The following is a 26,559-nucleotide window of genomic DNA, read 5'->3' on the forward strand; positions in this document are numbered from 1 at the left end:
CTAAAGATTATGCACAAGAAAGCCCGAAAACAGTTTATTGAAGACAAGCAAACTAAGGACATGGATTACTGGAACCATGTCCTGTGGTCTGATGAGACCAAGATAAACTTAATTGGGTCAGATGGTGTCAAGCGTATGTGGCGGCAACCAGGAGAGGAGTAAAAAGACAAGTGTGTCTTGCCTACAGTCAAGCATGATGGTGGGAGTGTCATGGTTATGGGCACCGGCACTGGGGAGCTATAGTTCATTGAGGGACCCATGAATGCCAACATGTACTGTGACATACTGAAGCAGAGCTTGATTACCTCCCTTCTGATACTGGGCCGAAGGGCAGTATTCCAACATGATAACGACCCCAAACACACCTCCAAGATGACCACTTGCTAAAGAAGCTGAGAGTAAAGGTAATGGACTGGCCAAACATGTCTCCAGACCTAAACCCTATTTAGCATCTGTGGGGCATCCCAAGGTGGAGGAGTGCAAGGTCTCTAACATCCACCAACTCCATGATGTCATCATGGAGGAATGGAAGAGGACTCCAGACGCAACCTGTGAAGCTCTGGTGAACTCCATGCCCAAGTGCCCATGCCCATGCCCAGTGCTGGAAAATAATGGTAGTCACACAAAATATTGACACTTTGGTCCCAATTTGGACATATTCACCTAGGAGTGTACTCACTTTTGTTGCTAGCGGTTTAGACATTAATGGCTGTGTGTTGAGTTATTTTGAGGGGACAGCAAATTTACACTGTTATACAAGCTGTACACTCACTACTTTACATTGTAGCAAAGTGTCATAACTTCAGTGTTGTCACATGAAACGCTATAATAAAATATTTCCAAAAATGTGACGGGTGTACTCACTTTTATGAGATAATATATATATATATATATATATTGGCTAGGCTGGGGAAGGGTCTGAAATTGTTTCCTGTCTTCTTTATTGTTTTCTGCTCTCTCTTCAGGAAAATTGAAAATGTCTTTGCACTCCCAGTGCAAGAGAAACAGGAAGTGATGAGAAATCTCGCTGGTGACAGCAACCAAAATACCCTGTGGTTAGTAAGGAATGGTTCCATTTCACAAAATTGGATAAGATTAAATTGAATAGTCATGCAATATACTGAATGGGGAATCATAACTTCTTTAGTAAATAAGGCTTAAAACATTAGTTTGATAACTTAAAACACCATTATAGTGTTCCTTTTTAAATTTGATAATCATTCTAGAAATGTATTGTTGCATTTACTTATATCTTATTATTGTAATTATGCTTTGCCCAAAAGTTAACAGGTTTTTTTAATAATACAAGCTTACCTAGCGGAAGTTTAAGAAATGAAGGTGCTTCCTTGAAATAGTGAACTGTAATGGTGACTTCGTCTCCAGCATTTCGTAGTAAGTGGACCTGATTTGAATCCAGCAATCATGAAAGAAAAGTAAGTTTCACATATACTTCAACAGCATCTGGACATTTTCCACATTTAATGACATATGCTAACAAAACAATTAAAAGAATGAAGTAAAAAAGTAAATGGGTATATTATAGAATATAAATTGTACAACAAAACAATACACATGTATAACATCATTTAAACATCTACATTCTTCATTATAATATATATTTGTTGCATCTTTGGATGATTAGTTCGCTATGGCCATTTATATATCCCTAGGGAGCCTGAGGAGCAGCAGAACAAAGTTTGAAATGAATGGTCCAGAGCAATGGTTTGCAATGTGTGGGACATGCCGAAAGTAGTGCTACACTCACACAATGTGTAGATGATACAAGACGTGGCTTGGTATTAATCGGGGCTTCATTCTACCAAACATTTGTATGCAAATAGGCCCAGTGTGCCCTAAATAATAAGATATGTGTATAAAAGATTGCCTACAACTATTTTCTTACTTCGCTTGATTATTTGCTAATCAAATAAATCTACTTAGGAAAGTTTTGTGGGATAATATGATCACACTAATGTTAACGTGTGGAGGCACCATGCATGTGAAGGGTCTCATGTATCCAAGTCATGGTAAAGCTGGTAATAGTAATTAGTTGCTTTCTTTCAAATATTTTTTATTGAAAATGTATAAATTGAACAATAAACAAAGCTTCACCAATAAGGGTACAAGTCAATACAGTAAGCAAATTAGACTTTGCGAGGAATGCAAATAGGAATGCAAATAGGAATATACAGTATGCCTTGAGATCATTAGACGTAACAGAAAAACACATTCTAAATCCACTCACAGTAGGTAATAGATGACCAATATGCAGAATAAATAAACGGTCTATTGGTGTAGAACTTAAAAAAGAATGATCCAAAGGAGGGACATTTTCACCTCTTTATATTTCTCAGCTATGGTCTAAGTTGTAGACCGTGATCTATGCTTTCCATTTTGGATTAAATGCTTGCAAGGTCTGGTTAAGACCAGCTATACTTTTCACATTAGCACTGTACATTAACTCTGTGTATGATTTCGGACAGTTTTGGGGCAAATGTTTGCTTCCAAGTAATTAGTTACTTTCAACAAGACTTGTTCTGTAATGTTTAAGACATTTTGCAGTTTATCCAAGTTGCTTTTTTGGTGAAAGAGACACCTAATTCAATCACCATGGAATGTGTCCAAGCAGATGTTGATTGTCTAAGAACAGTATGGGAAGTGTGCAAGTTGCGAAACCATGCGGTTCTACTTACATAATCACACCCCTTGTTGGTTGGAAGTAGGAACCTGCATAGGTATTAGTTGTTCGATCCGTAGAGCTGAAGGTGTGAACTAGTGGCAAACTGACAACATAATATATGGAAGACTGATTGCACTGAAACCCCCGGCCCCTGTTTGGGAAAAAACAACCTTGCCTAAATGGGGTGGGAGCCTTCAATCCTGGATTATCTTCCTGACACTAAAGTAGTGTGGATAAGCTGCAAAAATGTCTTAAAGTGAATGTAAACAATCAACTTGTAAAACAATCCATTCTGTTTACAATTGAAATGAAAGGCAAACATTTGTGTATAGTTTTAAAAAAAATAATAATAATTTTTAATAGGAAAGCCGATGGACTGGCAGGAACACCAGGGATTTCACACAAAGGAAGAAAAAAAGAGAACAGGATACTTTTTCATACAAGTGCATGGTACAACAGGCACATATCAGGAGTTTGAAATGTTGGGGTAACAAACACTTTAAGCATTAGAAGTCCAAGTGAATTTGGTAACTATTACCACATAGAAGAAGCTTGCTTATTTGAAGAACAAACTGAATGTGCCTGCTTGTATGGGATCTAGGGTTATTTTGCAGAGAGCAGTGTTCTTAGAGAACACCAACTAATTTTCAGAGACTAATTTCCTGAGTAGTTACACATAGATTTCTGTGTTCTTGGAGCCTATTAAAGAAGAGTTCTTATTATATTTTATATGCCCCAGTTTAGACTTGTTTTGGGCTTACAGACTGATTGTTTGGGGCTTCCATCTGATTGTTTAGTAAAAGTAAAGTAAAGTAAAGTAAAGTAAAAAAAAAAAAAAAATCAAATAATGTTAATCAAATAACGTTCGGCATTATTGTTATGATAAATTATTATTATTATTATTATTATTATTATTATTATTATTATTATGTTATATGGCCCTCTGCAAAGGGCATAACTACAATTTCTGGAGCCCCATAGCTAATATTTGATTGGGCCCCCCCAGCGACCTCTCTGTTTTGCACCTTGCAGTGTCATTTAGGACAATACTGAAATTGATCTTAAAGTGTATGTCCAGCCAAAACTTATTTTGTTTGGGAGGAAGTTGGCAAAGGATTAGAACCCTTGTCTGTTTTTTGCTATTATAAGGGGCTCCATTAAATAGATTTTCTCTCAATTCCTGTCCTGATTCCAGACAGAAAGTGATGGGAATCCTCCAAATACAAACCCAGACAAAAATAAAATTATTTCTCTAGTAGAAGAGGGAAAAGCCAAAACCACTTTCTGTAACGTTCATGCGTTTTTGTTTGTGGATGGATTTACAGCTGCAGAATTATTACACTCAGTAGCCTTGTAGAGAATCTGTTGAACAACATATCCAACTCTCAGGACTTCATCACCGTGTACAGCCTGTTATATACTATATATATATATCAATAGATGTTTAATGGAGGGATAGAGTATATGAGGATATAGATGAGAGACAGGCTATTGTATGGTGAGCACTAGAAGTAGTATTAGGAGAGTTGCAGGTGATGGTAAAGCAGATAGGTTCTGATGTCAAGTATAGTGCAGATGGTAAGAGGACACAGATGGAGTATACTTAGACAGAGTAACCTAGTGGAAGGATAGTTCAAGGTAGTCCCAAGAGCTAACAGTCTTATGCAGGTGATAGTGAATAGATAGATAGATAGTCTTGGTAATTGCAGTAGATGACAGTAGGAGATTGGTAGCAAGAATCCCCTGCGGGGTACTTATCACTTAGATAGGTTTAGGAATAACAGTGTCCATTGGAGAGGGGTGATCCCGTAGCGAGATACGGATCACCAGCGAGGTTTCCGGCTTCAGTTCAGCAAGGAAGGTATGTCAGCAGCTCCGACTTCTCAAGCGTAGGTGCGATGAACATGTGGGTTTGAACGAGCGATGAGTGAGAGCAAACCGGCGATTGAAATAGCCGCTCATAGCGGCGCTCGGCAGTGATGTCATCCGGTCTTAAAGGTATATGCGTCCTTTGTTATACAAGATGGGACGCAATTAAGAGAGGAGAAATATGGAAGCAAGGGTACCAGAGGTACCGGAACATTACATTACCCCCCCCCCCCTTAAGGCCGGCTCCGGAAGGCCTCTAGAACTTGTTTTTCCGGATATTTCGAGTGGAAATTGCGAATCAGTCTACGGGCATGTATATCGGAGGTATCCAGCCAGGTGTCATCTTGGGGCCCATAATTCTTCCATCGTACAAGATACTGGAGTCTTCTTCTATTGAAACGGGAATCCAAAATTTCCTTTATCTCAAATTCTTCTCCACCTTCCACTTGTACAGGAGGTGGAGGTGAGATGGTAGGCCTTATTCCTTGGTTAGGAACATGGGGCTTCAGTAGAGACACATGGAAGACAGGATGTATCTTGAGGTCTATTGGCAATGTGAGTTGTACTGCAGCTTTACCTATAAGCTTCTCTATTGGGAAAGGTCCCAGAAACAGAGGTCCAAGTTTTTTACTAGGGATCTTTAGTCTCAGATTTTTTGTAGAAAGCCAAACAAGAACCCCAATGGCATATTGGGGAGAGGGTTTCCTACGGAGGTCGTAGTACTTTTTTTGTTGGCTATGAGCATGAGATATGGTATTGTTGAGTAATCCCAGGGAATCCTTTATCTGGGCAAGATAATCAGATGCCACTGGATTACTTGATGGTAAGATACGTGGAGGAAGGAGTGTGGGATGAAACCCATAATTCAGGTAAAACAGACTTTGCTTAGTAGTGCTTTGAGTAGCGTTGTTATAGGCAAATTCCACCAGTGGGAGGAGATCTGCCCAATCGTCCTGTAGATACGAAGTATAGCAACGCAGGTACTGTTCAATGCACTGGTTAACTCTCTCTGTCTGTCCGTTGGTCTGAGGGTGGTAGGGAGAAGTGAGGTTACGCTCTATTCGCAGTATCTGACATAGAGCTAGCCAAAACTTTGAGATAAATTGTGAACCACGGTCAGACAGCAGTGTTTTTGGAATACCATGTAACTTAAAGACATGTTTCACAAGTAATTCTGCTGTTTGTTTGGATGAAGGTAGTTTTCGGATAGGGGTGAAATGTGCCATCTTGGTCAGATGGTTCACTGATACCAAGATGGTGTTGAATCCTTTGGAAGGTGGTAATTCCACTATGAAGTCTAAGGATACCACTTCCCACGGAATGTGGGGTATCGGTAAACTACAAAGTAATCCTGATGGTTTCATGTTGTCAATTTTAGACCTTGCACAGATATCACAAGATGAAACTGACTTTTTTACGGTTGTCTTCATGTCTGGCCACCAAAATTGCCTAGTGAGTAGATTGAGAGTTTTAGTCATACCCATATGTCCTGCCATAGGTACATCATGCGACAATTCTAAGATCTTGGTTCGCATAGTAGGGGGTATGTATAATTTATCGTTGTAGTAGAGGAAGCCTTCTGCGTCAGTAGTTAGTTGTGGTGGAGGTGAATCCAACCCTATGCTGTGCAAAATCTCCTCCTTTAGTGAGCGAACGACTCCGATAATACGTTCAAGTGGTATTATAGGAACTGAGGGAACCTCAGTGCAATCTTTCTCGGCTAGTCGTGAGAGTGCATCCGCTTTTTTATTTTTGTCTGCGGGCGTGTAAGTTACTAAAAAATTAAATCTCAGAAAGAATAACGACCACCGTACCTGCCGGTGGGAAAGAGTTCTATTAGTCTGAAGGTATTGGAGGTTTTTGTGATCAGTATATATCAGAATTGGCAATTGAGTGCCCTCAAGTAGATGTCTCCAATTCTCTAATGCCAGTTTTATGGCTAATAACTCCTTCTCACCTACTGGGTAGTTCACCTCGGGGCTACTTAATGACTTTGAAAAGAAAGCAACTGGGTGAAGAGGTGAGGTGTTTGTTGGTCGTTGTGAGAGAACTGCTCCTACTGCCATATTAGACGCATCTACCTCCAAGATGTATTGAAGGGATGGGTCTGGATGGCATAGTATGGGGGCAGTGGTAAAGCTTGATTTCAGCAGAGAGAATGCTCCATTTGCTTCTTTTGTCCAATTAAATGGTCTCTTCGTGCTTGTAAGTTGTGTGAGAGGTTTCACAATCGCAGAGAAGTTTTTAATGAATTTCCTATAGTAATTAGAGAATCCTAGGAACCTTTGTAATGCTTTGCGAGTGGTTGGCACAGGCCAATCCAGAATGCAGGATATTTTGCTCATGTCCATTTTGATTCCACTTTTAGATATAATATATCCTAGGAATAGTACCTCCTCTTTATGAAACAAACATTTCTTTGATTTAACATATAAGTTATGTGCAAGTAGTCTTGACAACACAAGTCTCACATGTTTTATGTGCTCAGGTAAGGAATGAGAATAGATAAGTATATCGTCCAAATATACTACCACACAAACATCAAGCAAGTCTCGGAATATCTCGTTTATAAACCGTTGGAAGGCTGCGGGGGCATTACATAGCCCAAATGGCATTACAAGGTACTCAAACAGCCCGTATCTGGTTCTGAATGCCGTCTTTCATTCATCCCCTTTACGGATTCGAATTAAATTGTATGCCCCTTTTAGGTCCAATTTGGAAAAGAAAGAAGCCCCACGCACCTGTTCGATAAGTTCAGGAATAAGGGGTAAAGGATAACGATCCTTTATTGTGATGGCATTTAATTGTCTGAAATCAATGATAGGCCTAAGGCTAGAGTCCTTATTGCGGACGAAGAAGAGCCCAGCCGCAGTGGAGGAAGTAGAAGGTCGGATGAATCCTTTTGCCAAGTTTTCATCCAGATACTCCTTAAGGTGAGAGAGTTCATCCTGTGAGAGAGGATATACATGTCCGTAAGGCCACTTGCTATTAGGGAGCAGATCGATACAACAATCATAGTCCCTATGAGGAGGTAACATTTGAGCGTTTTTCTCAAGGAAAACCTCCGATAAATCTTGATAACACTTAGGAATAATGTCATCCGGCAGTACAGACAGGATCCTATCATGTGTGGGGAGGTTACACGTCATCTCACAATAGTGAGAAGAGAAGGTTAACGTTTTTGTTTTCCAATCGATGATTGGTTGATGTATGTGTAACCAGGGAAGTCCCAAAATGATTGGAAAATGTGGTGAAGTTAATACATCAAAGGTGGTGGTCTCCACATGAGACTCGTCAGCAGTTAGAAGAAGTGCCTGTGTCTGACTGTTGATAGGACCAGAGGATAAAGGGGTACCGTTAATAAAACTAACGGAGACAGGTTTGGGTTTTGAAACAATAGGTATTTTATTAAGGGAGACAAAACAAATGTCAATGTAGTTTCCACAAGATCCTGTGTCAATCATAGCCTTGGTGGTGATCCTAGTTTGGTCCCACTGCAATGTTAATTGAACAAAAAGATAAGGATTAGAAAAGGAAGTTGTGAGTCCCCCTAGCAAGACATTTGAACACTCACCCTCTTTTCTGCGAACAAGAGGACAGTTGTTTACCAAATGATTCGGGGATGCGCAGTACATGCAAAGATGTTCGGTTTTCCTCCTGGCACGTTCAGAAAGGGTCAGAGGTGGACGTATCATTCCTACTTCCATAGGAGTAGGGTCATCAGGCAACATCCGAGAAGGACTGGAAAATGGTGAGCCCATCTTCTCAGCCTTTCTTTCTCGTAGTCGTCTGTCAATATTGATACTGGTCTGGATCAGTCCCTCTAGAGTGCCAGGTAAATCCGCTCGGGCGAGCTCGTCTTTAACGGCCTCAGATAGGCCGAGTCTAAACTGCGTTCGCAAAGATGTGTCGTTCCACCCTGAATCAGGGAGCCATCTTTTAAAATTCACCACGAAATCTTCAACAGGTCTCCTTCCTTGTTTTAAGGCCCGTAATTGTGTGTCAGCGGTACTCTGCTTGTTGGGGTCTTCATATAAAGTAGCAAGTTGTGCTAGAAATAAGGGATAAGAATTAAGGAGTGGATCATCCTTTTCAAAGAGAGCATCTGCCCAGGCCCAGGGTTCACCCGTTAAATAGGAGATGATAGTACAAACCTTAATTTGGTCAGTGGTGTAGGTTAGAGGTTTTAACAAAAAAAACAATTGACATGCGTTTTTAAATTTACGGAATTTGCTCCGATCACCAGAAAACACTATAGGAGGGTTTATCTTGGGCTCACGGGGCTGAGCAGCAGGAGGCTGTGTGAGACGGCCAAGCTGCTGTCTCAAGGTTTGATTGTCATTTTTTACCTCTGTAAGCGCATGGATCAATGCATCTACTTGCTGTTTTAATTGTAGTACATGAGTGGATAATTCTGCTGAATCCATATTTTTTTTAATGGCTCGTTCAATCTGTAACGTTCATGCGTTTTTGTTTGTGGATGGATTTACAGCTGCAGAATTATTACACTCAGTAGCCTTGTAGAGAATCTGTTGAACAACATATCCAACTCTCAGGACTTCATCACCGTGTACAGCCTGTTATATACTATATATATATATCAATAGATGTTTAATGGAGGGATAGAGTATATGAGGATATAGATGAGAGACAGGCTATTGTATGGTGAGCACTAGAAGTAGTATTAGGAGAGTTGCAGGTGATGGTAAAGCAGATAGGTTCTGATGTCAAGTATAGTGCAGATGGTAAGAGGACACAGATGGAGTATACTTAGACAGAGTAACCTAGTGGAAGGATAGTTCAAGGTAGTCCCAAGAGCTAACAGTCTTATGCAGGTGATAGTGAATAGATAGATAGATAGTCTTGGTAATTGCAGTAGATGACAGTAGGAGATTGGTAGCAAGAATCCCCTGCGGGGTACTTATCACTTAGATAGGTTTAGGAATAACAGTGTCCATTGGAGAGGGGTGATCCCGTAGCGAGATACGGATCACCAGCGAGGTTTCCGGCTTCAGTTCAGCAAGGAAGGTATGTCAGCAGCTCCGACTTCTCAGGCGTAGGTGCGATGAACATGTGGGTTTGAACGAGCGATGAGTGAGAGCAAACCGGCGATTGAAATAGCCGCTCATAGCGGCGCTCGGCAGTGATGTCATCCGGTCTTAAAGGTATATGCGTCCTTTGTTATACAAGATGGGACGCAATTAAGAGAGGAGAAATATGGAAGCAAGGGTACCAGAGGTACCGGAACATTACACTTTCAGATTTTTATTCCGTTCTGTGTTGTTGGTACAGATTTTGCCTTAGTTCCTGTATAATAAAACATTGTCAGCAGAAGGGGAAATGAGAGGAAATCTTTCTAATGGACATTCAGATACCAGTAATAACCAGAAAGAAATTCTAAACCTTTTCAGCTTCATCTAAAACTAGAAAAAATTGTTTGGTTTGACATATACAACGTACTTTGACAAGTATGCTTAATGCGACATTTATGTTTTATTAAATTGAAATAACAAACATGTTATACTTACCATCTATGTGCAATGATTTTACACAGAGCAGCCCCAAGCCTCTTACTCTGGGGTCCCTCACTGGTTCTCCAGGCTCTTCAACCTGCCTTGTGCCCCTACGGAAAGCCACTTTCCATGGGGGCACCTGTGTGTGCTTGCCTCCAAAGCACCCTGTCCGCATCTATTGACACAGAATGGGTAGCTCCACTCCGACCCCACTCACTCGGCCCAGCATTTGATTGACAGCAGCTGGAGCTAATGGCTGTCACTGCTATCATTCTGCCCATGGTGGATGGAGACAACGTTGAGAACCACGTTTCTCATGCACATCGCTGGATTGGATTGGGCTCAGGTGAGTAAAGGGGGGGCTGGGGGGGAACTTTGCTGCACAGAAGGTTTTTCACTTCAATGTAATAATTACAAGCAAGAGAGTTATTAGCATAGTCAGTATACTATTAGGGATTAGTGCTGAGTATAGAAGTTGCTAGGAAAGAGCAGCAATGCAGGGAATAATCTTTAAATCAAATTTCAGGATAGGCAAAAGGTGTCTAAATACAAGAAGCATATGTATTCTTACCTAATTCCTGATGTGCTTGTGTTTTTCTTCCACACCTGTGCAGTAATTCAGCGTAAAACTTTACCTTGTCCTGTATTCAAGACTGGTAACTGGTCTTGAATCCACCTTCCCTTCTAAGTTTTCTGCATTCAGCTGGCAGTGGGTGAACTGGACAGACTATTGTATAGCCCAGTGATTGTGCCACTACCACACTTGCATGATAATACCTGGATTTGCAAACACATCTGTTGCACACGATGTGAAATTATATCAGAACATTTTTTCTTTCATTTTTTTGTGTCTCAAATTCAGCCTTAAATTTACTCAGTAGCTCACCAGCGTAATTTTGGTATTAACTGATCTTCTAGAGATGGAAAGACTGTGGACTGTGTTAGGTTCTTACAAAGAACCATCCAGGATTACCACAAGCAGTGAAGGCAATAAATCCTCTGTCAGGTGAGGGGAAGAAAGGAAGATCTGTGGTGAGCAACAGCATGATCCCAAAGACTCTGCTATGCATCTGACAGTCAGCTCTTCTAGACTTTAAGACAGTCAAGGCCAATGAAACAATACTGGATATTTGTTATCTTTACGGACATACTCATTTTTTTATGTTTATTGCCTCCCTAGTGTGACACCCACCCCCCCCCCCCTCCCATCCCTGGACCCTATAGCAGCTTTGTGGGCTGCTTTGGCTGTAGTTACACTACTGTCTCTGTATAATTCATAAAATATATGAGTTAGAATGTGTAATCAGACATTGAAGTAATCCAGTTTGATATTTTTATGGATTAGACATAGACTTCAATATAACATGGTAAAAATAATTATGCCCCAATGGAGCTTACATCCCAGTATTTTTTCAACCATTATTACTATTTGTATTCATTATTTAGTACTGACATTTTCTGTAGTGGTGTACAGGGAACTATTCTCAACCACCTCTGCTGCCAAGGAGCTTACAATTATCACAGTATCTTCCTTTATCTCACACAGATGTTTATTCACTTATTGTTATATTTTTGTACTTTGGCACAGGTGAGGTATATTTCCTCAGAGCTCTATAGAGTCTTCACTAGTTGGTCGATTTACAGGCAGTGATTGATGATACAGATTTTTTATTATTTTCTGTCCGTGATGTTTCCCACTTGGGCCAGTTACAGCTATGGCTGTCCTTACCTTTTGGACTTCCTGACATTTTCTGCTTACAACCGAAGGTAGATAAAAGGATCGATTTTCTGTTTTATTTATACATGTGATGATATAATGCTATCCCCATGGTGCCGGTGTTTGGGTGTGCCCCCCCCCCCCTCTTTCTCCTGCTCCCCCAGCCATAGATATCTTTACCTGCATTTCCCCTCACTGCTCCCTAATGCAGGTTTGTGCAGGTGGTCGTGCATGCAGATATTTTTGTGTGCATGCACGGGCGCACAGACGCAATATATTTTTTTTTTTGTGCGTTGTTTCCAATCTCCACTCCCCTTGTATCCATTTAGCAATACCATTTTCTAGAATGTGATGGATGTTATACTGTAACTTATATAGACGGATATTGGAATTTATTTTATATAAGCTTATCTGTATGATGTTTTTCTTAATTATATATTTCTACATCTTTAGTGGTGTTAATTCATTCATCTTGGATCCTGAGGAAGCCCTTTTGGGCGAAATGCATAGATCCGTAATTACCCACATATGCTCCAACTACTATTTCTTGCCTAGTGAGGCACACCATATCAGAGAATGGATTGTTATTGCACTATCAAATGTTAAAGTTTTTTATTGATAATATATTTATAAACTGTATTGGTTTTAAGAAATGTCTATATGTGAACTCTTGCCGGGCACCTCCTAAAAATCCCTCTTAGCGTTTCCATACCTCTTTACTCCTGTGGGAGAGAAAAAAGGGGTGGGATCTCCCCTTGTTCCAGAGTTTACAATTAAGTTCTCATCACAACCATGGATTTTCTTTTTTTCATAACAAGTATATAGCTCTAACTTATTCTGCAGTGCTGTATGAAGAATGCTGGGCAAATCACACCTATCTATACACCTGAGAAGCTTACACTCTAATGACCTTGCTAACAACAGAGACAACATTCTCATACTTCATATAGATCTAACATATCCCACACAGTCACATTCATCTCATTCACAACTCCCAAGGAGCTTGCATTTTACACAATAATAATAATATACAAAAGTAATATTATACTTACCCTTGGTAGCTCTGATATATGGATTTCCCATATATTTCTATAGTAGAGATGATGGTTACCAGGACAAATAAAGAGGAGGAATCTCCCAAATGATGACACAGTCACCTCAAGTTTTTAACACCTCCCAACTCTATCCAAAATACCATAAAAGGTTTTGTCTGTTCATATACTTTAAGGGATCTATTTAAAAAAACAATCACTTTACAAATGTCTCAGCATTCATGCAAATGTAACAAATAATAGCCATATTGTTTGTATTAAGTGTACAATAGTTTCCTTGTTGCCCTTGTTAACATGTCCACTTAACTTTGTTAACACTATAGTAAGATGTGATTTTGCAGGGAACATGGCTACCTGCATTGTTACCTCTGATTACCTCTGATTCACAAGCTTATCGATCAGCACCTGATCACACCTGACCCTGCTCTGCTTCCTAGACTGAAAGCTCCGCTTCTGCTGTTTAAGTTCTCCCACTATGAGCTACAGTGTCTAGTAGGAGATGGGTATTAGACGAGAGGATTTGGCTGAGTCAGGGAAGTTACAGATACAGTTTTATTGCTCATGAGGAGTGTGTATCACTGGATTTGGGATTTCCTTAGACCTAGACCGGGCCTTAAGACTAATGGTGCCTAGCCACAAAGACCCAAATTAGCATGGGTTTAAGGAGTTAAGATGCTTTAAATAAACTCAGTGATCATAATACTGAATAATATTTTTTACTGGCACAAGGTCCCTGCCACTCAGTTAATCAGTACATTTCAAATAGGCTTTTCCTGAATGGTCACACTACTTAAGCACTGTATGTTTCCATGCTAATTACTATGTTAATAAGGCCTTCAGACTGCATTTAATTATCAAAATTGAACATGAATCATCAGCTAATCAGAGAGAATCATATCCCTCTGCTTTTGAATATGTAGACTAACCAATATAGTTTGACTGTTTAATTAAAATGTTTAAACAGGAAGTACTTTGGTGGTTTGTAAGATTTATTAAGGGAATGTAGAGTGATTTTATATATGTTTTCAGTATTTGTTATGGTCAGGACTAAACAGTTAAATAAAAAAATATATTTTTAATAAGATAAGTAAGAAATAATTACATAATAAATTACATAAGATTATTTTGTTTTATCATATGCAGCCAACAGGTGGACCTGTTTTCTTCCTTCCACATGCTTTCCAGTTTCTCTTATCCTCCTACTAAAAAAATTGGATTCAATTGGAAAAATGTGCAATCCTTGAAAAGTTGAAAGTTGCATGCGCGCCCAAACACGGGCGAACGCAGTCAGGAATGTGCGTGCGCCAATGCACATGCGCGTACGCCATGCGTAATGGCTCTTGGCGCCAAACGGCCTATTTAGAGCCAGCAGCCACAACAACTAGTTGCTGGATGATCAACAGCCTCCCGTGTTCCCTGTGCCTTGTAAACCTGCTGATCTTGACTTCTCGTTGCCAAACCGGACTGTTTGACTTTGCTTCTCCTGGCTCCTGACCCCTTGGCTTGCTCTTGGATTCCTGTTGTCTTCTCCAATACTTGACCTCGGCTTGGCTCCTGACTTCGCTCCAGTATTCTCCCAGTCTGTTCCTGTTTGCACCTTGTAACTGCCTGGTTTGCCAAAGTGTTCCAGACCTGCTTGGGACTCCTCAACAAGTTGGTTCCTGCTTTCATCTGGTCATCCCAACCGGCAACCCGTGCTACTTTGGGCACAGCACTCCCTGTCCCTCTGCACCTAGCCGCAAGGGGGAGCCCTCTCTACACTCCGGCTTCGGATCAGGTACGTGACAAAAATTTCCAGAAATACAGTGGGTACGGAAAGTATTCAGACCCCCTTAAATTTTTCACTCTTTGTTATATTGCAGCCATTTGCTAAAATCATTTAATTTCATTCTTCTTCCTCATGAATGTACACATAGCACCCCATACTGACAGAAAAACACAGAATTGTTGACATTGTTGCAGATTTATTAAAAAAGAAAAACTGAAATATCACATGGTCCTAAGTATTCAGACCCTTTGCTGTGACACTCAAATATTTACCTCAGGTGCTTTCCATTTCTTCTGATCATCCTTGAGATGGTTCTACACCTTCATTTGAGTCCAGCTGTGTTTGATTATACTGATTGGACTTGATTAGGAAAGCCACACACCTGTCTATATAAGACCTTCCAGATCACAATGCATGTCAGAGCAAATGAGAATCATGAGGTCAAAGGAACTGCCTGAAGAGCTCAGAGACAGAATTGTGGCAAGGCACAGATCTGGACAAGGTTACAAAAAGATTTCTGCTGCACTTAAGGTTCCTAAGAGCACAGTGGCCTCCATAATCCTCAAATGGAAGACGTTTGGGACGACCAGAACCCTTCCTAGAGCTGGCCGTCCGGCCAATCTGAGCTATCGGGGGAGAAGAGCCTTAGTGAGAGAGGTAAAGAAGAACCCAAAGATCACTGTGGCTGAGCTCCAGAGATGCAGTCAGTCAGGAGATGGGAGAAAGTTGTAGAAAGTCAACCATCACTGCAGCACTCCACCAGTCGGGGCTTTATGGCAGAGTGGTCCGACGGAAGCCTCTCCTTAGTGTAAGACACATGAAAGAACGCATGGAGTTTGCTAAAAAACACCTGAAGGACTCCAAGATGGTGAGAAATAAGATTCTCTGGTCTGATGAGACCAAAATAGAACTTTTTGGCCTTAATTCTAAGCGGTATGTGTGGAGAAAACCAGGCACTGCTCATCACCTGTCCAATACAGTCCCAACAGTGAAGCATGGTGGTGGCAGCATCATGCTGTGGGGGTGTTTTTCAGCTGCAGGGACAGGACGACTGGTTGCAATTGAGGGAAAGATGAATGCGGCCAAGTACAGGGATATCCTGGACAAAAACCTTCTCCAGAGTGCTCTGGACCTCAGACTGGGCCAAAGGTTTACCTTCCAACAAGACAATGACCCTAAGCACACAGCTAAAATAACGAAGGAGTGGCTTCACAACAACTCCGTGACTGTTCTTGAATGGCCCAGCCAGAGCCCTGACTTAAACCCAATTGAGCATCTCTGGAGAGACCTAAAAATGGCTGTCCACCAACGTTTACCATCCAACCTGACAGAACTGGAGAGGATCTGCAAGGAGGAATGGCAGAGGATCCCAAAATCCAGGTGTGAAAGACTTGTTGAATCTTTCCCAAAAAGACTCCTGGCTGTATTAGATCAAAAGGGGGCTTCTACTAAATACTGAGCAAAGGGTCTGAATACTTAGGACCATGTGATATTTCAGTTTTTCTTTTTTAATAAATCTGCAACAATGTCAACAATTCTGTGTTTTTCTGTCAGTATGGGGTGCTATGTGTACATTCATGAGTAAGAAGAATGAACTTAAATGATTTTAGCAAATGGCTGCAATATAACAAAGAGTGAAAAATTTAAGGGGGTCTGAATACTTTCTGTACCCACTGTATATCCCAGATGCTATAACTTTTGCGCAAACCAATCAATATATGCTCATTGGGATTTTTTTTAACCAGAAATATGTAGCAGAATACAAATTGGTCTAAATTGATGAAGAAATTAATGGCTAAAGAGATACAGACCCAGCAGCTTTCCTCATTAGAGCCCCACAGGTGCACAGCTGACTGATAATTATAAAACCACCCCCATTAGATTCCCTTTCCCACATGGACACAGATAAGCACATAGGGATTTCTTCAGAATAACAAAAGGTAGGAATCTGCAACAATGGTTGTTATAATCCTTGCAATGTACATAGATCACCCAGAGGGGAATGTTTTGTTTTTTTCAACAGAAGTGGGCTTACACTTTAAAAGAGAAGTATAGCTTTTAAAAAAAAAAAAAAAGACATGCTGCATCTGTCCTCTGCCACCTCTGTAGTGAGAACTGAGCAATCAAACACCACTGATTGCTCAGTTTACCACCTTCACTCTGAGCAGAGGTGATTGTCAGTCTGAGGCTCTCTGCTTTCCCCTCCTGCACTCACTGGAGCGCTGGGCTGTGCAGGGAATGGAAGGAGTTAGCTCAGGCTCTCAGTGGATCGCAAAGAGGCTGAGCCAGATGCCGGTCCAGGGTTGTAGGTGGATCCCGATCATATGGTTGGGATCTTTCTAGAGCCTAAACTGACTCTCTTACTGGGCTATGTAGCCCCATACACAATAAACTGCAATGCCATTTTTTTTTGCTTTTCACACATCAGTTATCAGCTATACACATGTTATTTGCTGCATAACAAAACCCACTGACTTTCAGATGTCATTCTGATGAGATAATCAGTATTGCTACATTTACCTGTCAGTGACCTCAAAAAAGTTATGGTTGGCTGGTGTATAACACTCACAATGTACACAGCACTTATAATATATATATATATATACATATATATATATATATATATATATATATATATATACATATACAGTATATATATATATATATATATATATATATATACATATACAGTATATATATATATATATATATATATATAATATACATATTATATATTCACATCAGTGCCTGCCTACTCTCCCGGAGTTTGCAATCTAAGATCCCTATCTCACATGCATACGTAAACACACTCGGCCCAATTTAGAAAGGGGACAATTGAGCATTGGAGTAGCCGAATTACCCAATCCTCATGCAAGGAAAGAGAGAACATGCAAACTCCAAGCAGGTAGTGATTTGGCTGAGATTCAAACTGAGAATCCCAGTGATGCAAAGCAGAAGTGCTAACCACTTAGCCATTAAAAAGAAAAGTATAACTGATGTTAGGTCAACAATTAATTTGGAAAACTAATAGACTCTCTAATTGGCTTTCATTTGTAATTTATTTTATACTGTATTCATTCAACAAAAGGGCTGATTTTCATTCTCTAGTATTCTGGAAAGAATGTCTTCTTCTGCCTACACAATACTGTATGTATGAAACATTATCATGAAAAAAACATGAAAAATAAAAAGCGCAATTTAAAGCAAAAAAGAATACTTGTTAAATGCATAAGTTAACTTAAAAATATTTAAGTGTAAATAATTCACATTTACAAAACATAGCAGAATTATTTAAAAGGTATAAACCCAAAACCAGAAGAAGAAGTATTAAAAAAACAATTTTTGTGCTCTTCCCACGCATAAGTATTTGATGTTCTTAGTAAAAGGAGTTCTATGGTGACCTGAGATTATAACAAAGTTATGATTAAAACATCAGAGTTACTAATGTGTACTATTTTAAAATGCACTCTGTGATTTCAGACCCAAGGTTAGCGCTGACAATGTGGATAACTGTGACCGGTCATATCAAAAGAGATACAAAAATGTCTTCCTGCTCCTATTAAATTTATATACAGTGGCTTTTCTTGGAATTCATGAAAGAATATAAACTTGTTGAAATATGCTTTAATTAAAAAGCAAGGTGCAATGTTCACATGAATAAAGGGGATGGTTGAAATATGCACTTTGATTTTCAGTTTTATTGAATTTAAAGATAAAGGGTCCAGTCACAGTATGCATTGCATTATTGCAACACTTTACACTGTGTTGTGGTGCACTGCGTTAAGAGTGGATGTAAACCCCCACATACACCCAGTGAAGTGAACAGCCTCAGATGATACACAGAGATGAGACAAATCTCCCTACATAAGTTTTACATGTATATCTGCTGTCTTCAGCTGTCTATATTTTTTTAGAAAGTGCACATCGTGTTATGACATTTTTCTTCCTGTTTCAGCATTGGGTGTGGAGTCTTGGCATTCACTGTGCGTGAGATGATTATAGGAAAGGCACACACACCCCCTCCATATAGGCAGAGAAATGAAGAAACTTGCAGAGCTGTGCTGTAAATAGACAACTTCTCTGCTTATCTGTCTCTAAGTCCCTTCCCTGACACAAATTTCCAGCTGCTTTTAATTCCTGTGTCAGAGAACTTGTCAGAATTTATCATGATGATAACAGAGGAACAGAGCAACAGAAAAACACAGGACTTAAGGCTTTGGAGAGAGATAGGTAAACACTACAGAATAAATGTGAGAGTAAAAGTAAGTGCACTCCTGTGACCCACAAGAGAAGTATGGCCAAAAAAAGCTTTGGCCATACAGTACTGTGCAAACATTTTAGGCAGATGTCAAACAAAATCGGTAAATAAAGAATGCCTTCAAAAATAGAAGTGTTAATATGTTATTTTTTTTTTATCAATTAACAAGATGGAAGGTAAATTAACAGAAGAGAAATCCAAACCAAATCAATATTTGGTGTGACCACTAGAGTTGAGCGGACACCTGGATGTCCGTGTTCGGCGGGTTCGGCCGAACTTGAAAAAAAAGTCCGGGTCCGTGTCCCGGACTTTTTCCAAACTTTACCCGGACACCGAACCCCATTGAAGTCAATGGGGACCCGAACTTTCAGGTGCTAAAATGGCTCTAAAACACCAATGGAAAGGGCTAGAGTGCTGCCAATGGCAGCAAAATGTAGTTAAGAGCATGGCTCCCTTTAAATAATTTTTTTAATAGCAGATTAGAACAGCAATTTGTAGTGAAATATAACTGAACGCTGCACACAACAGAATGATAAAAATAGATTTTTTTCTCCCTCCTCCTTCTCCTCCTCAGTGGGCTCAAGTGAGGGCAAAAAGATTGTTCACTGCACCACCCCCACACAGCAAAATCGATGTAGACTGTAGAGGTGGGCGGAGTATCGGAGGTGCAGGCATCAGAGCAGAGTAGAGGGGTGACAGTTAGGAGGGGTAGAAGGGGACAAGGCAAGGAGGCAGGTCCCGGGCTGGAGCACCCCAATAGATCCGCCCCGTTGTGTGATGTTGGGGAAACCAGTCAGGGACCAGCATTGCTGGAGCAGAGCGACACCCCTAGCTGCCAGGGGAAGAACTCCTCCAGTGAGGCCGGGAGAAAGGAAAAGGAAAGACAGGTGCTGGTGATAGGGGACTCAATTATTAGAAGGACAGACAGTGTAATCTGTGACAAAGACCGTGTGCGCCGAACAGTCTGTTGTTTGCCGGGCGCTCGGGTTCGGCACATCGTGGATCGGTTGAACAGATTATTGGGTGGGGCTGGGGAAGACCCAGCTGTCATGGTACACGTGGGTACCAATGACATAGGCAGAGGAAGATGGAGAGTCCTAAACGATTTCAGGGACTTAGGAGCTAAGTTGAGGAGTAGGACCTCCAAGGTAGTATTTTCCGAAATACTACCTGTACCTCGAGCCACACCAGAGAGGCAGCGGGAGATCAGGGAAGTTAACAAGTGGCTGAGGAGCTGGTGTAGTAAGGAGGGTTTCGGGTTCCTGGAGAACTGGGCCGACTTCTCAGTCGGCCACCGGCTCTTTGGTAGGGACGGATTGCACCTAAATGGGGAGGGTGCAGCCGTACTGGGTGAGAGGATGGCCACAAAGTTAGAGGGGCTTTTAAACTAGGTGACGGGGGGAGGGTACAGATGTAGAATTAGCCAGTGGAAAGCAAGATTCAGAGGGCACAATTGGGGGCATTAGCGGTAGGGTGTTCGGAGCTCCTAAACCCAGGGTGGGTATGGGGAAAAATCAAGAGAGCAGCCTAAAAACATCAAATGAGGATATATGTAACCGGTCAAAATTAAGAGGTTTGTATACCAATACCAGAAGCCTGGCCAACAAGATGGGAGAGCTGGAGCTGCTGATGTTTGAGGAGGACTTAGATTTTGTGGGGATAACTGAGACTTGGTTTGACAGCTCCCATGACTGGATGGCGACCATTTAGGGGTATTCCCTTTATCGCAGGGATAGAGAAGGTAAAAAAGGAGGAGGGGTATGTCTGTATATTAAGAACAGTATACAGGTAAATATGAGGGATAATATTAATAATGGAGCTATGGATGAGGCAGAATCCCTATGGGTAGAGCTTCAAAGGGAAGGCACGGTGGGGAAGGTAATATTGGGCGTATGTTATAGGCCCCCCAACCAGAGGGAGGAGGGTGAGGCGGACCTCATGTTACAGATAGGATTGGCAGCAAGGATGGGAAATGTCATTATAATGGGGGACTTTAATTATCCAGATATTGACTGGGCAGAAGGAACCGCACACTCAGCCAAGGCTAGGCAGTTCCTAAATGTTTTGCAGGATAATTTCATGGGTCAGATGGTGAATGCACCGACAAGAAACAATGCGGTACTTGACCTACTGATTACCAACAATACAGACCTGCTCACAGATATAGAAATACGGGACAACTTAGGAAACAGTGACCATAGGTCAATTAGTTTCAGTATTAATTACAGTAATAGGAAACACAAGGGTAATATAAGGACACTGAATTTCAAAAGAGCCAATTTCCCTAAACTGCGCTCGCTGCTAGAAAATATCAAATGGGATAGAACCCTGGGAACAAAGAACACGGAGGAAAAATGGGAGTGCTTCAAGAGCATACTTAACAAGGGGATTGGCCAGTGCATTCCAAAGGGAAATAAATTTAAAAGAGCAAAACTAAACCTTGGGTGGCTAAACTCCAACATAAAAATGTATATTAGTGCTAAAGAAAAGGCCTTCAAAAAATACAAGACTGAGGGGTCATTGGCCGCATTTAAGCATTACAAAGAGTGTAATAAGAAATGTAAAGATGAAATCAGGGCGGCTAAAATAGAACACGAGAGACATATAGCGGAGGAGAGTAAAAAGAACCCCAAGAAATTCTTTAAGTATATAAACAGTAAGAAAGCGAGGCCAGAACACATTGGCCCCATAAAAGATGACAAAGGAAATATGGCCACTGAGGACAGAGAAAAGGCAGAAGTGTTAAATCATTTCTTCTCTTCAGTCTTCACAAAAGAATCGGGGGGCTACACGAACCTAGCTTGTAAGGCCGAACTAAATAATACACCTCAGGAAGTGCCGCCATGGCTAACAGAAGATAGACTTAGAGCTAAACTAGAGAAACTTAACATAAATAAATCCCCGGGACCGGATGGCTTGCACCCGAGGGTTCTTAATATGCTCAGCCAGGTGATTGCCAGACCATTATTCTTGATCTTTAAGGATAGTTTACAGACGTGTATGGTGCCAGCTGATTGGAAAAAAGCCAACGTGGTACCAATATTTAAAAAGGGGCCAAAATGTATCCCGGGTAACTATAGGCCGGTCAGCCTAACATCAGTAGTCTGCAAAATTTTGGAGGGGATGTTACGGGACCACATACAAGACTTTAGTAATGAAAACGGTATTATAAGTAGTAATCAGCATGGATTCATGAAAAATCGTTCTTGCCAAACCAATCTATTAACCTTCTACGATGAAGTGAGCTGCCACCTAGATAAGGGAAAGCCTGTGGATGTGGTGTATCTGGAATTTGCAAAGGCCTTTGACACCGTTCCCCACAAACGATTACTATACAAACTAAGGAAGGTAGGTATGGACCATAAGGTGAGTACCTGGATAGAGAACTGGCTCCAGGGGAGAGTCCAGAGGGTGGTGATTAATGGGGAGTACTCGGATTGGGCGGATGTGGAAAGTGGGGTCCCCCAGGGTTCTGTCCTGGGACCAATCCTGTTTAATTTATTCATAAATGATCTAGAGGAGGGGATATCTAGTACAATGTCAGTATTTGCAGATGATACTAAACTAGGCTTGCCAATATCTTCTATGCAGGATGTGGAAACCTTGCAAGCGGACCTAAACAAAATAACGGGGTGGGCAACTACATGGCAGATGAGGTTTAATGTTGAAAAATGTAAAGTAATGCACCTGGGGGCCAGAAACCAGAAAGCAAGCTACTCACTAGGGGGGAAACCTCTGGGTGAGTCTAGGATGGAAAAGGACTTGGGGGTACTGGTAGACAACAGGCTTGGCAGCGGCATGCAATGCCAAGCCGCCGCAAGCAAAGCCAACAGAATACTGGGATGTATAAAAAAGGGGATTCACTCCAGAAATAAAGAGATTATTCTCCCACTCTACAAGACTCTGGTCCGGCCACATCTGGAGTATGCTGTCCAGTTCTGGGCACCGGTCCTAAGGAAGGATGTGCTGGAAATGGAGAAAGTCCAGAGAAGGGCAACAAAAATGATTAGGGGAATGGAGGACATCAGCTATGAGGAAAGGCTACAAGCACTGAACCTATTCTCTCTGGAGAAGAAACGATTGAGGGGGGATATGATATCAATGTACAAATACTGTACTGGCGACTCTAGCATAAGGAACAAACTATTCAGAGAAAGGAGATACAATAAGACACGTGGCCACTCACTAAAACTAGAGGAAAGGTGGTTTAACCTTAAAGTGCGTAAGGGGTTCTTCACTGTAAGAGCAGTAAGGATGTGGAATTCTCTTCCACAAGCAGTCGTATCAGCAGGGAGCATTGATAGTTTCAAAAAACTATTAGATGGGCACCTTAGAGACCACAACATACAGGGGTATACAATGTACGGTTAAAAGCAAACACACACACACATCATAGGTTGAACTGGATGGACTGATGTCTTTTTTCAACCTCACTAACTATGTAACTATGTAACCATGTCCCTGCCTAATCTTCAGCCTGTCCCTAATATGCTCAATAAAATCGTTCACTGCACCACCCCCCACACAGCAAAATCGATGTAGAAGACTGACCCTGCCTAATCTCCAGCCTCGCCCTAAAATGCTCTAATAACTTTCCCTGCCTGCACTCCGACCTGTCCCTGCATTCTTTTCGGACACAATTTTTCACAGAATCACTGTCTGTCCCTAATCAGCAGCCAGCACGTATGATGTGTGCTCTGTCCCTAAACTACAGCAGAATGACGCGGCGCGCTGGGGCTCTCGAACTTATAAAGACATGGTCACATGCTTCAGATGGCCAATCACAGCTACTAATACATTAGTAGGCATGGCTGTGATGGCGCACACCAGTTAAACGCTTGTTGATTGGCTGTTGAAAGCCCGCCATTAAAAGCACGCCATTACATACAAAACAGGAAATAAAATGACCGAACACGGATTTTAAACCCGAACATACAGTAAAGTTTTCGGGTCCGTGTTCGGGTAACAAAAATCCAATTATTCGTTACGAACACGAATAATACAGTCCGTGTTCGCTCAACACTAGTGACCACCCTTTGCCTTTAAAACAGCATAAATTCTTCTAGATACACACAGTGCTTGTGCACACAGTTTTGCAGGAATTCAGCAGGTAGGTTGTTACAAACATCCTGGAGAACTAATCACAGATCTTTTGTGGATGTAGGCTGCCTTAAATCCCTTGTCTCTTCCCAGACAGACTCGATGATGTTAAGATCAGGGCTCTGTGGAGGCCAAACAATCACTTCCAGGACTCCTTGTTCTTCTTTACATTGAAAATAGTTCTTAATCACATTCACGATATGTTTGGGGTCCTTGTCCTGCTTCAGAGTAAATTTGGGGTCAATGACACGCCTCCCTGATGGTATGGCATGAGGGATAAGTCTATGCCTGTATTTCTCAGCATTGAGGACACCATTGATCTTGACCAAATCTCCAACTCCATTTGTAGAAATGCAGCTCCAAACTTGCAATCCACAGAAGATCTGTAGTTAGTTTTCAAAGATGTGTAAAACAACCTACCTGCTTAGTTCCTTCAAAAACTGTGTGCACAAGCACTGTGTGTTCCTATAGGCATTGATGCTGGTTTGACAACAAGGGGTAGTCGCACCAAATATTAATTTGATTTAGATTTTTTTTCTATTCGCCACCTGCACTCAGTCTCCATGGAGACAGAAGGGTGGTTTGCCGATGTAAACAAGGCAGACCGCCATTCTGTCGCAGATGAACACAGGGATCCTGTGTTCATACTATTTAGGAACAAAGGTCTCTGTGTTCATCTATTGAGTACATCCCCCACACAGTTAGAAAGCATTCTCTGGAAGCACACTTAACCCTTTGGTGTTAACCCCTTCCCTGCCAGTGTCATTAGTACAATAAAAGTGCATATTTTTAGCACAAATTACTGTAGTAATGTCACTGGTCCCGTAAAAAGTGTCAGTTAGGTGTCCAATTTGTCTGCCGCAATGCTGCAGTTCTGCTAAAAATCGCTGATCGCCGCCAATACTAGTAAAAAAATAAATAAATAAATAAAAATGACATAAATCTTTCCCCTCGTTTGTAGACGTGATAACTTTTGCAAAAACCAATCAATATACACTTATTGGGATTTTTTTACCAAAAAATATGTGGCATAATAAATATTGGCCTAAATTGATGAAAAAATTTGATTTTGATATATATATATATATATATATATATATATATATATATATTTTTTTTTTTTTTTTTAATTGGATATGTTATATAACAGAAAGTAAAAAAATTTTGTTGTTGTTGTTTTTTTCAGAATTGTCACTCCCATTTTGTTTATAGCGTTAAAACTAAAAAATCGCAGAGGTGATCAAATACCCCTAAAAGAAAGCTCTATTTGTGGGAAAAAAGGACATACATTTTATTTGGGTATAGCGTCGCACGAACACGCAATTGTCAGTTAAAGTAACGCAATGCCGTATCCTAAAAAAATGGCCTGGTCATTAAGTGGGTAAATACTTAAAAGGGAGCTGCAATAATGCTATAAACTCTTTGCTCTACATGCAGACTACATTACACTTTAGACGCCCTTATGCATTGAGGACACCACCCCCAGGTGTGCAGCACTTAAAGGCTAGTACCGCTGAGCCTGTACTGGGCTCCACCAATCCAGCAGTTCATGTTACCTCTCTCCCAGTGTAACATCCCGCAGTTGCTGTGGAATACTGGAAACACTCTCTCTCCAACCTCGGTGCTTGCTCTCTTCTCCAGGGCTCCTCTACATACTCTGTTCTGAGACTCAAAGCCGGGTCCCTTGGCACTCTATGCTGTGGGTTTGGTCCCAAGAGTAGGGAGCCGGATGCTAATGAAGGTGCCAAGCACTTCACCCCCTCCACTAACAGAGGAACAGTCATCGCTGCCTTGCATGTAACACAATTGATGTAGTCCTTAGCAACAGCACATTAACTTCCACTGTACAGTACTCTGGGTGTTAGACCCATGTATAATGTCTTCCTCTAGCTCAGTCCCCTTCTTGTGTTGCAAGCCCTTTTCTTTGATATGCTGTGCATGCACCCCATTGAGAGACTTCAGAACAGGCAATTAACAGTTAAAGGTAACTTTACTGAAGAAAAGCAAACATACAGGAACAGTTCTTGTAAAGCAGCTACAATTCCTGTACAAAGGTGTTCTAGTATTCATAGGGTAAAAATAGCTGAATAACAGCAGAGTACAGAGACAGAGTCCATGGCAGTCAATAAAGGCAATAAGTCCACAGATGCCAGTTAAGAGTCCATTGGGGGCCTCAGGCTCCCAACTCCTAAAAGAACCTCAATTTGGCCACCAGATGTGGCACAGACTGACAGAGTAACAGCCTACATCTTGGCAGAGTTTCCTAACAGCTCCCCTAGGGAATTACAGTGAGCCTTTCTTATGTGGATCTCTGGAATATTGGAGGGAAAATCTCGTCAATCATCAATTCCTCAGAACAACACATCTACATTGTAATAATTTTCACCTGCCTGGCTCAGTTAACTTAGAAAATCAGCACAGACATGGAAAAACATCACATCTTGAGACAGATAGCTGCAGAACCAAGAGTCTGCATAGCAGAAAAACATTAACTTCCCCGACTGCCCCTTGGTATATAGCTCAGTACCTTATTTCACCATCCCCTAAAGCTAAGGGTATTTCCCTATTCTATAACTACTTGCACAATAAAACCCTCTTCCAA

The 26,559-nt window shown here is 41.2% G+C and overlaps 1 protein-coding gene across 1 annotated transcript in view; it reads right to left on the bottom strand.

Moving 5' to 3' along the window:
* The window catches only part of SNTG2 (syntrophin gamma 2), a gene marked incomplete at its 5' end in the record, with an annotated part of 517,099 nt that overhangs the window by 371,435 nt on the left and 119,105 nt on the right, over window positions 1–26,559 (bottom strand). The window contains one exon of the mRNA XM_082250803.1: window positions 1,315–1,402. Coding sequence (XP_082106929.1) covers window positions 1,315–1,402 — 88 coding nt within the window. The remainder of the gene's footprint in view (window positions 1–1,314; window positions 1,403–26,559) is intronic.

This window comes from Pelophylax lessonae (genome assembly GCF_965119305.1).
Source record: "Pelophylax lessonae genome assembly, chromosome: 3".
Classification (NCBI taxonomy): domain Eukaryota; kingdom Metazoa; phylum Chordata; class Amphibia; order Anura; family Ranidae; genus Pelophylax; species Pelophylax lessonae.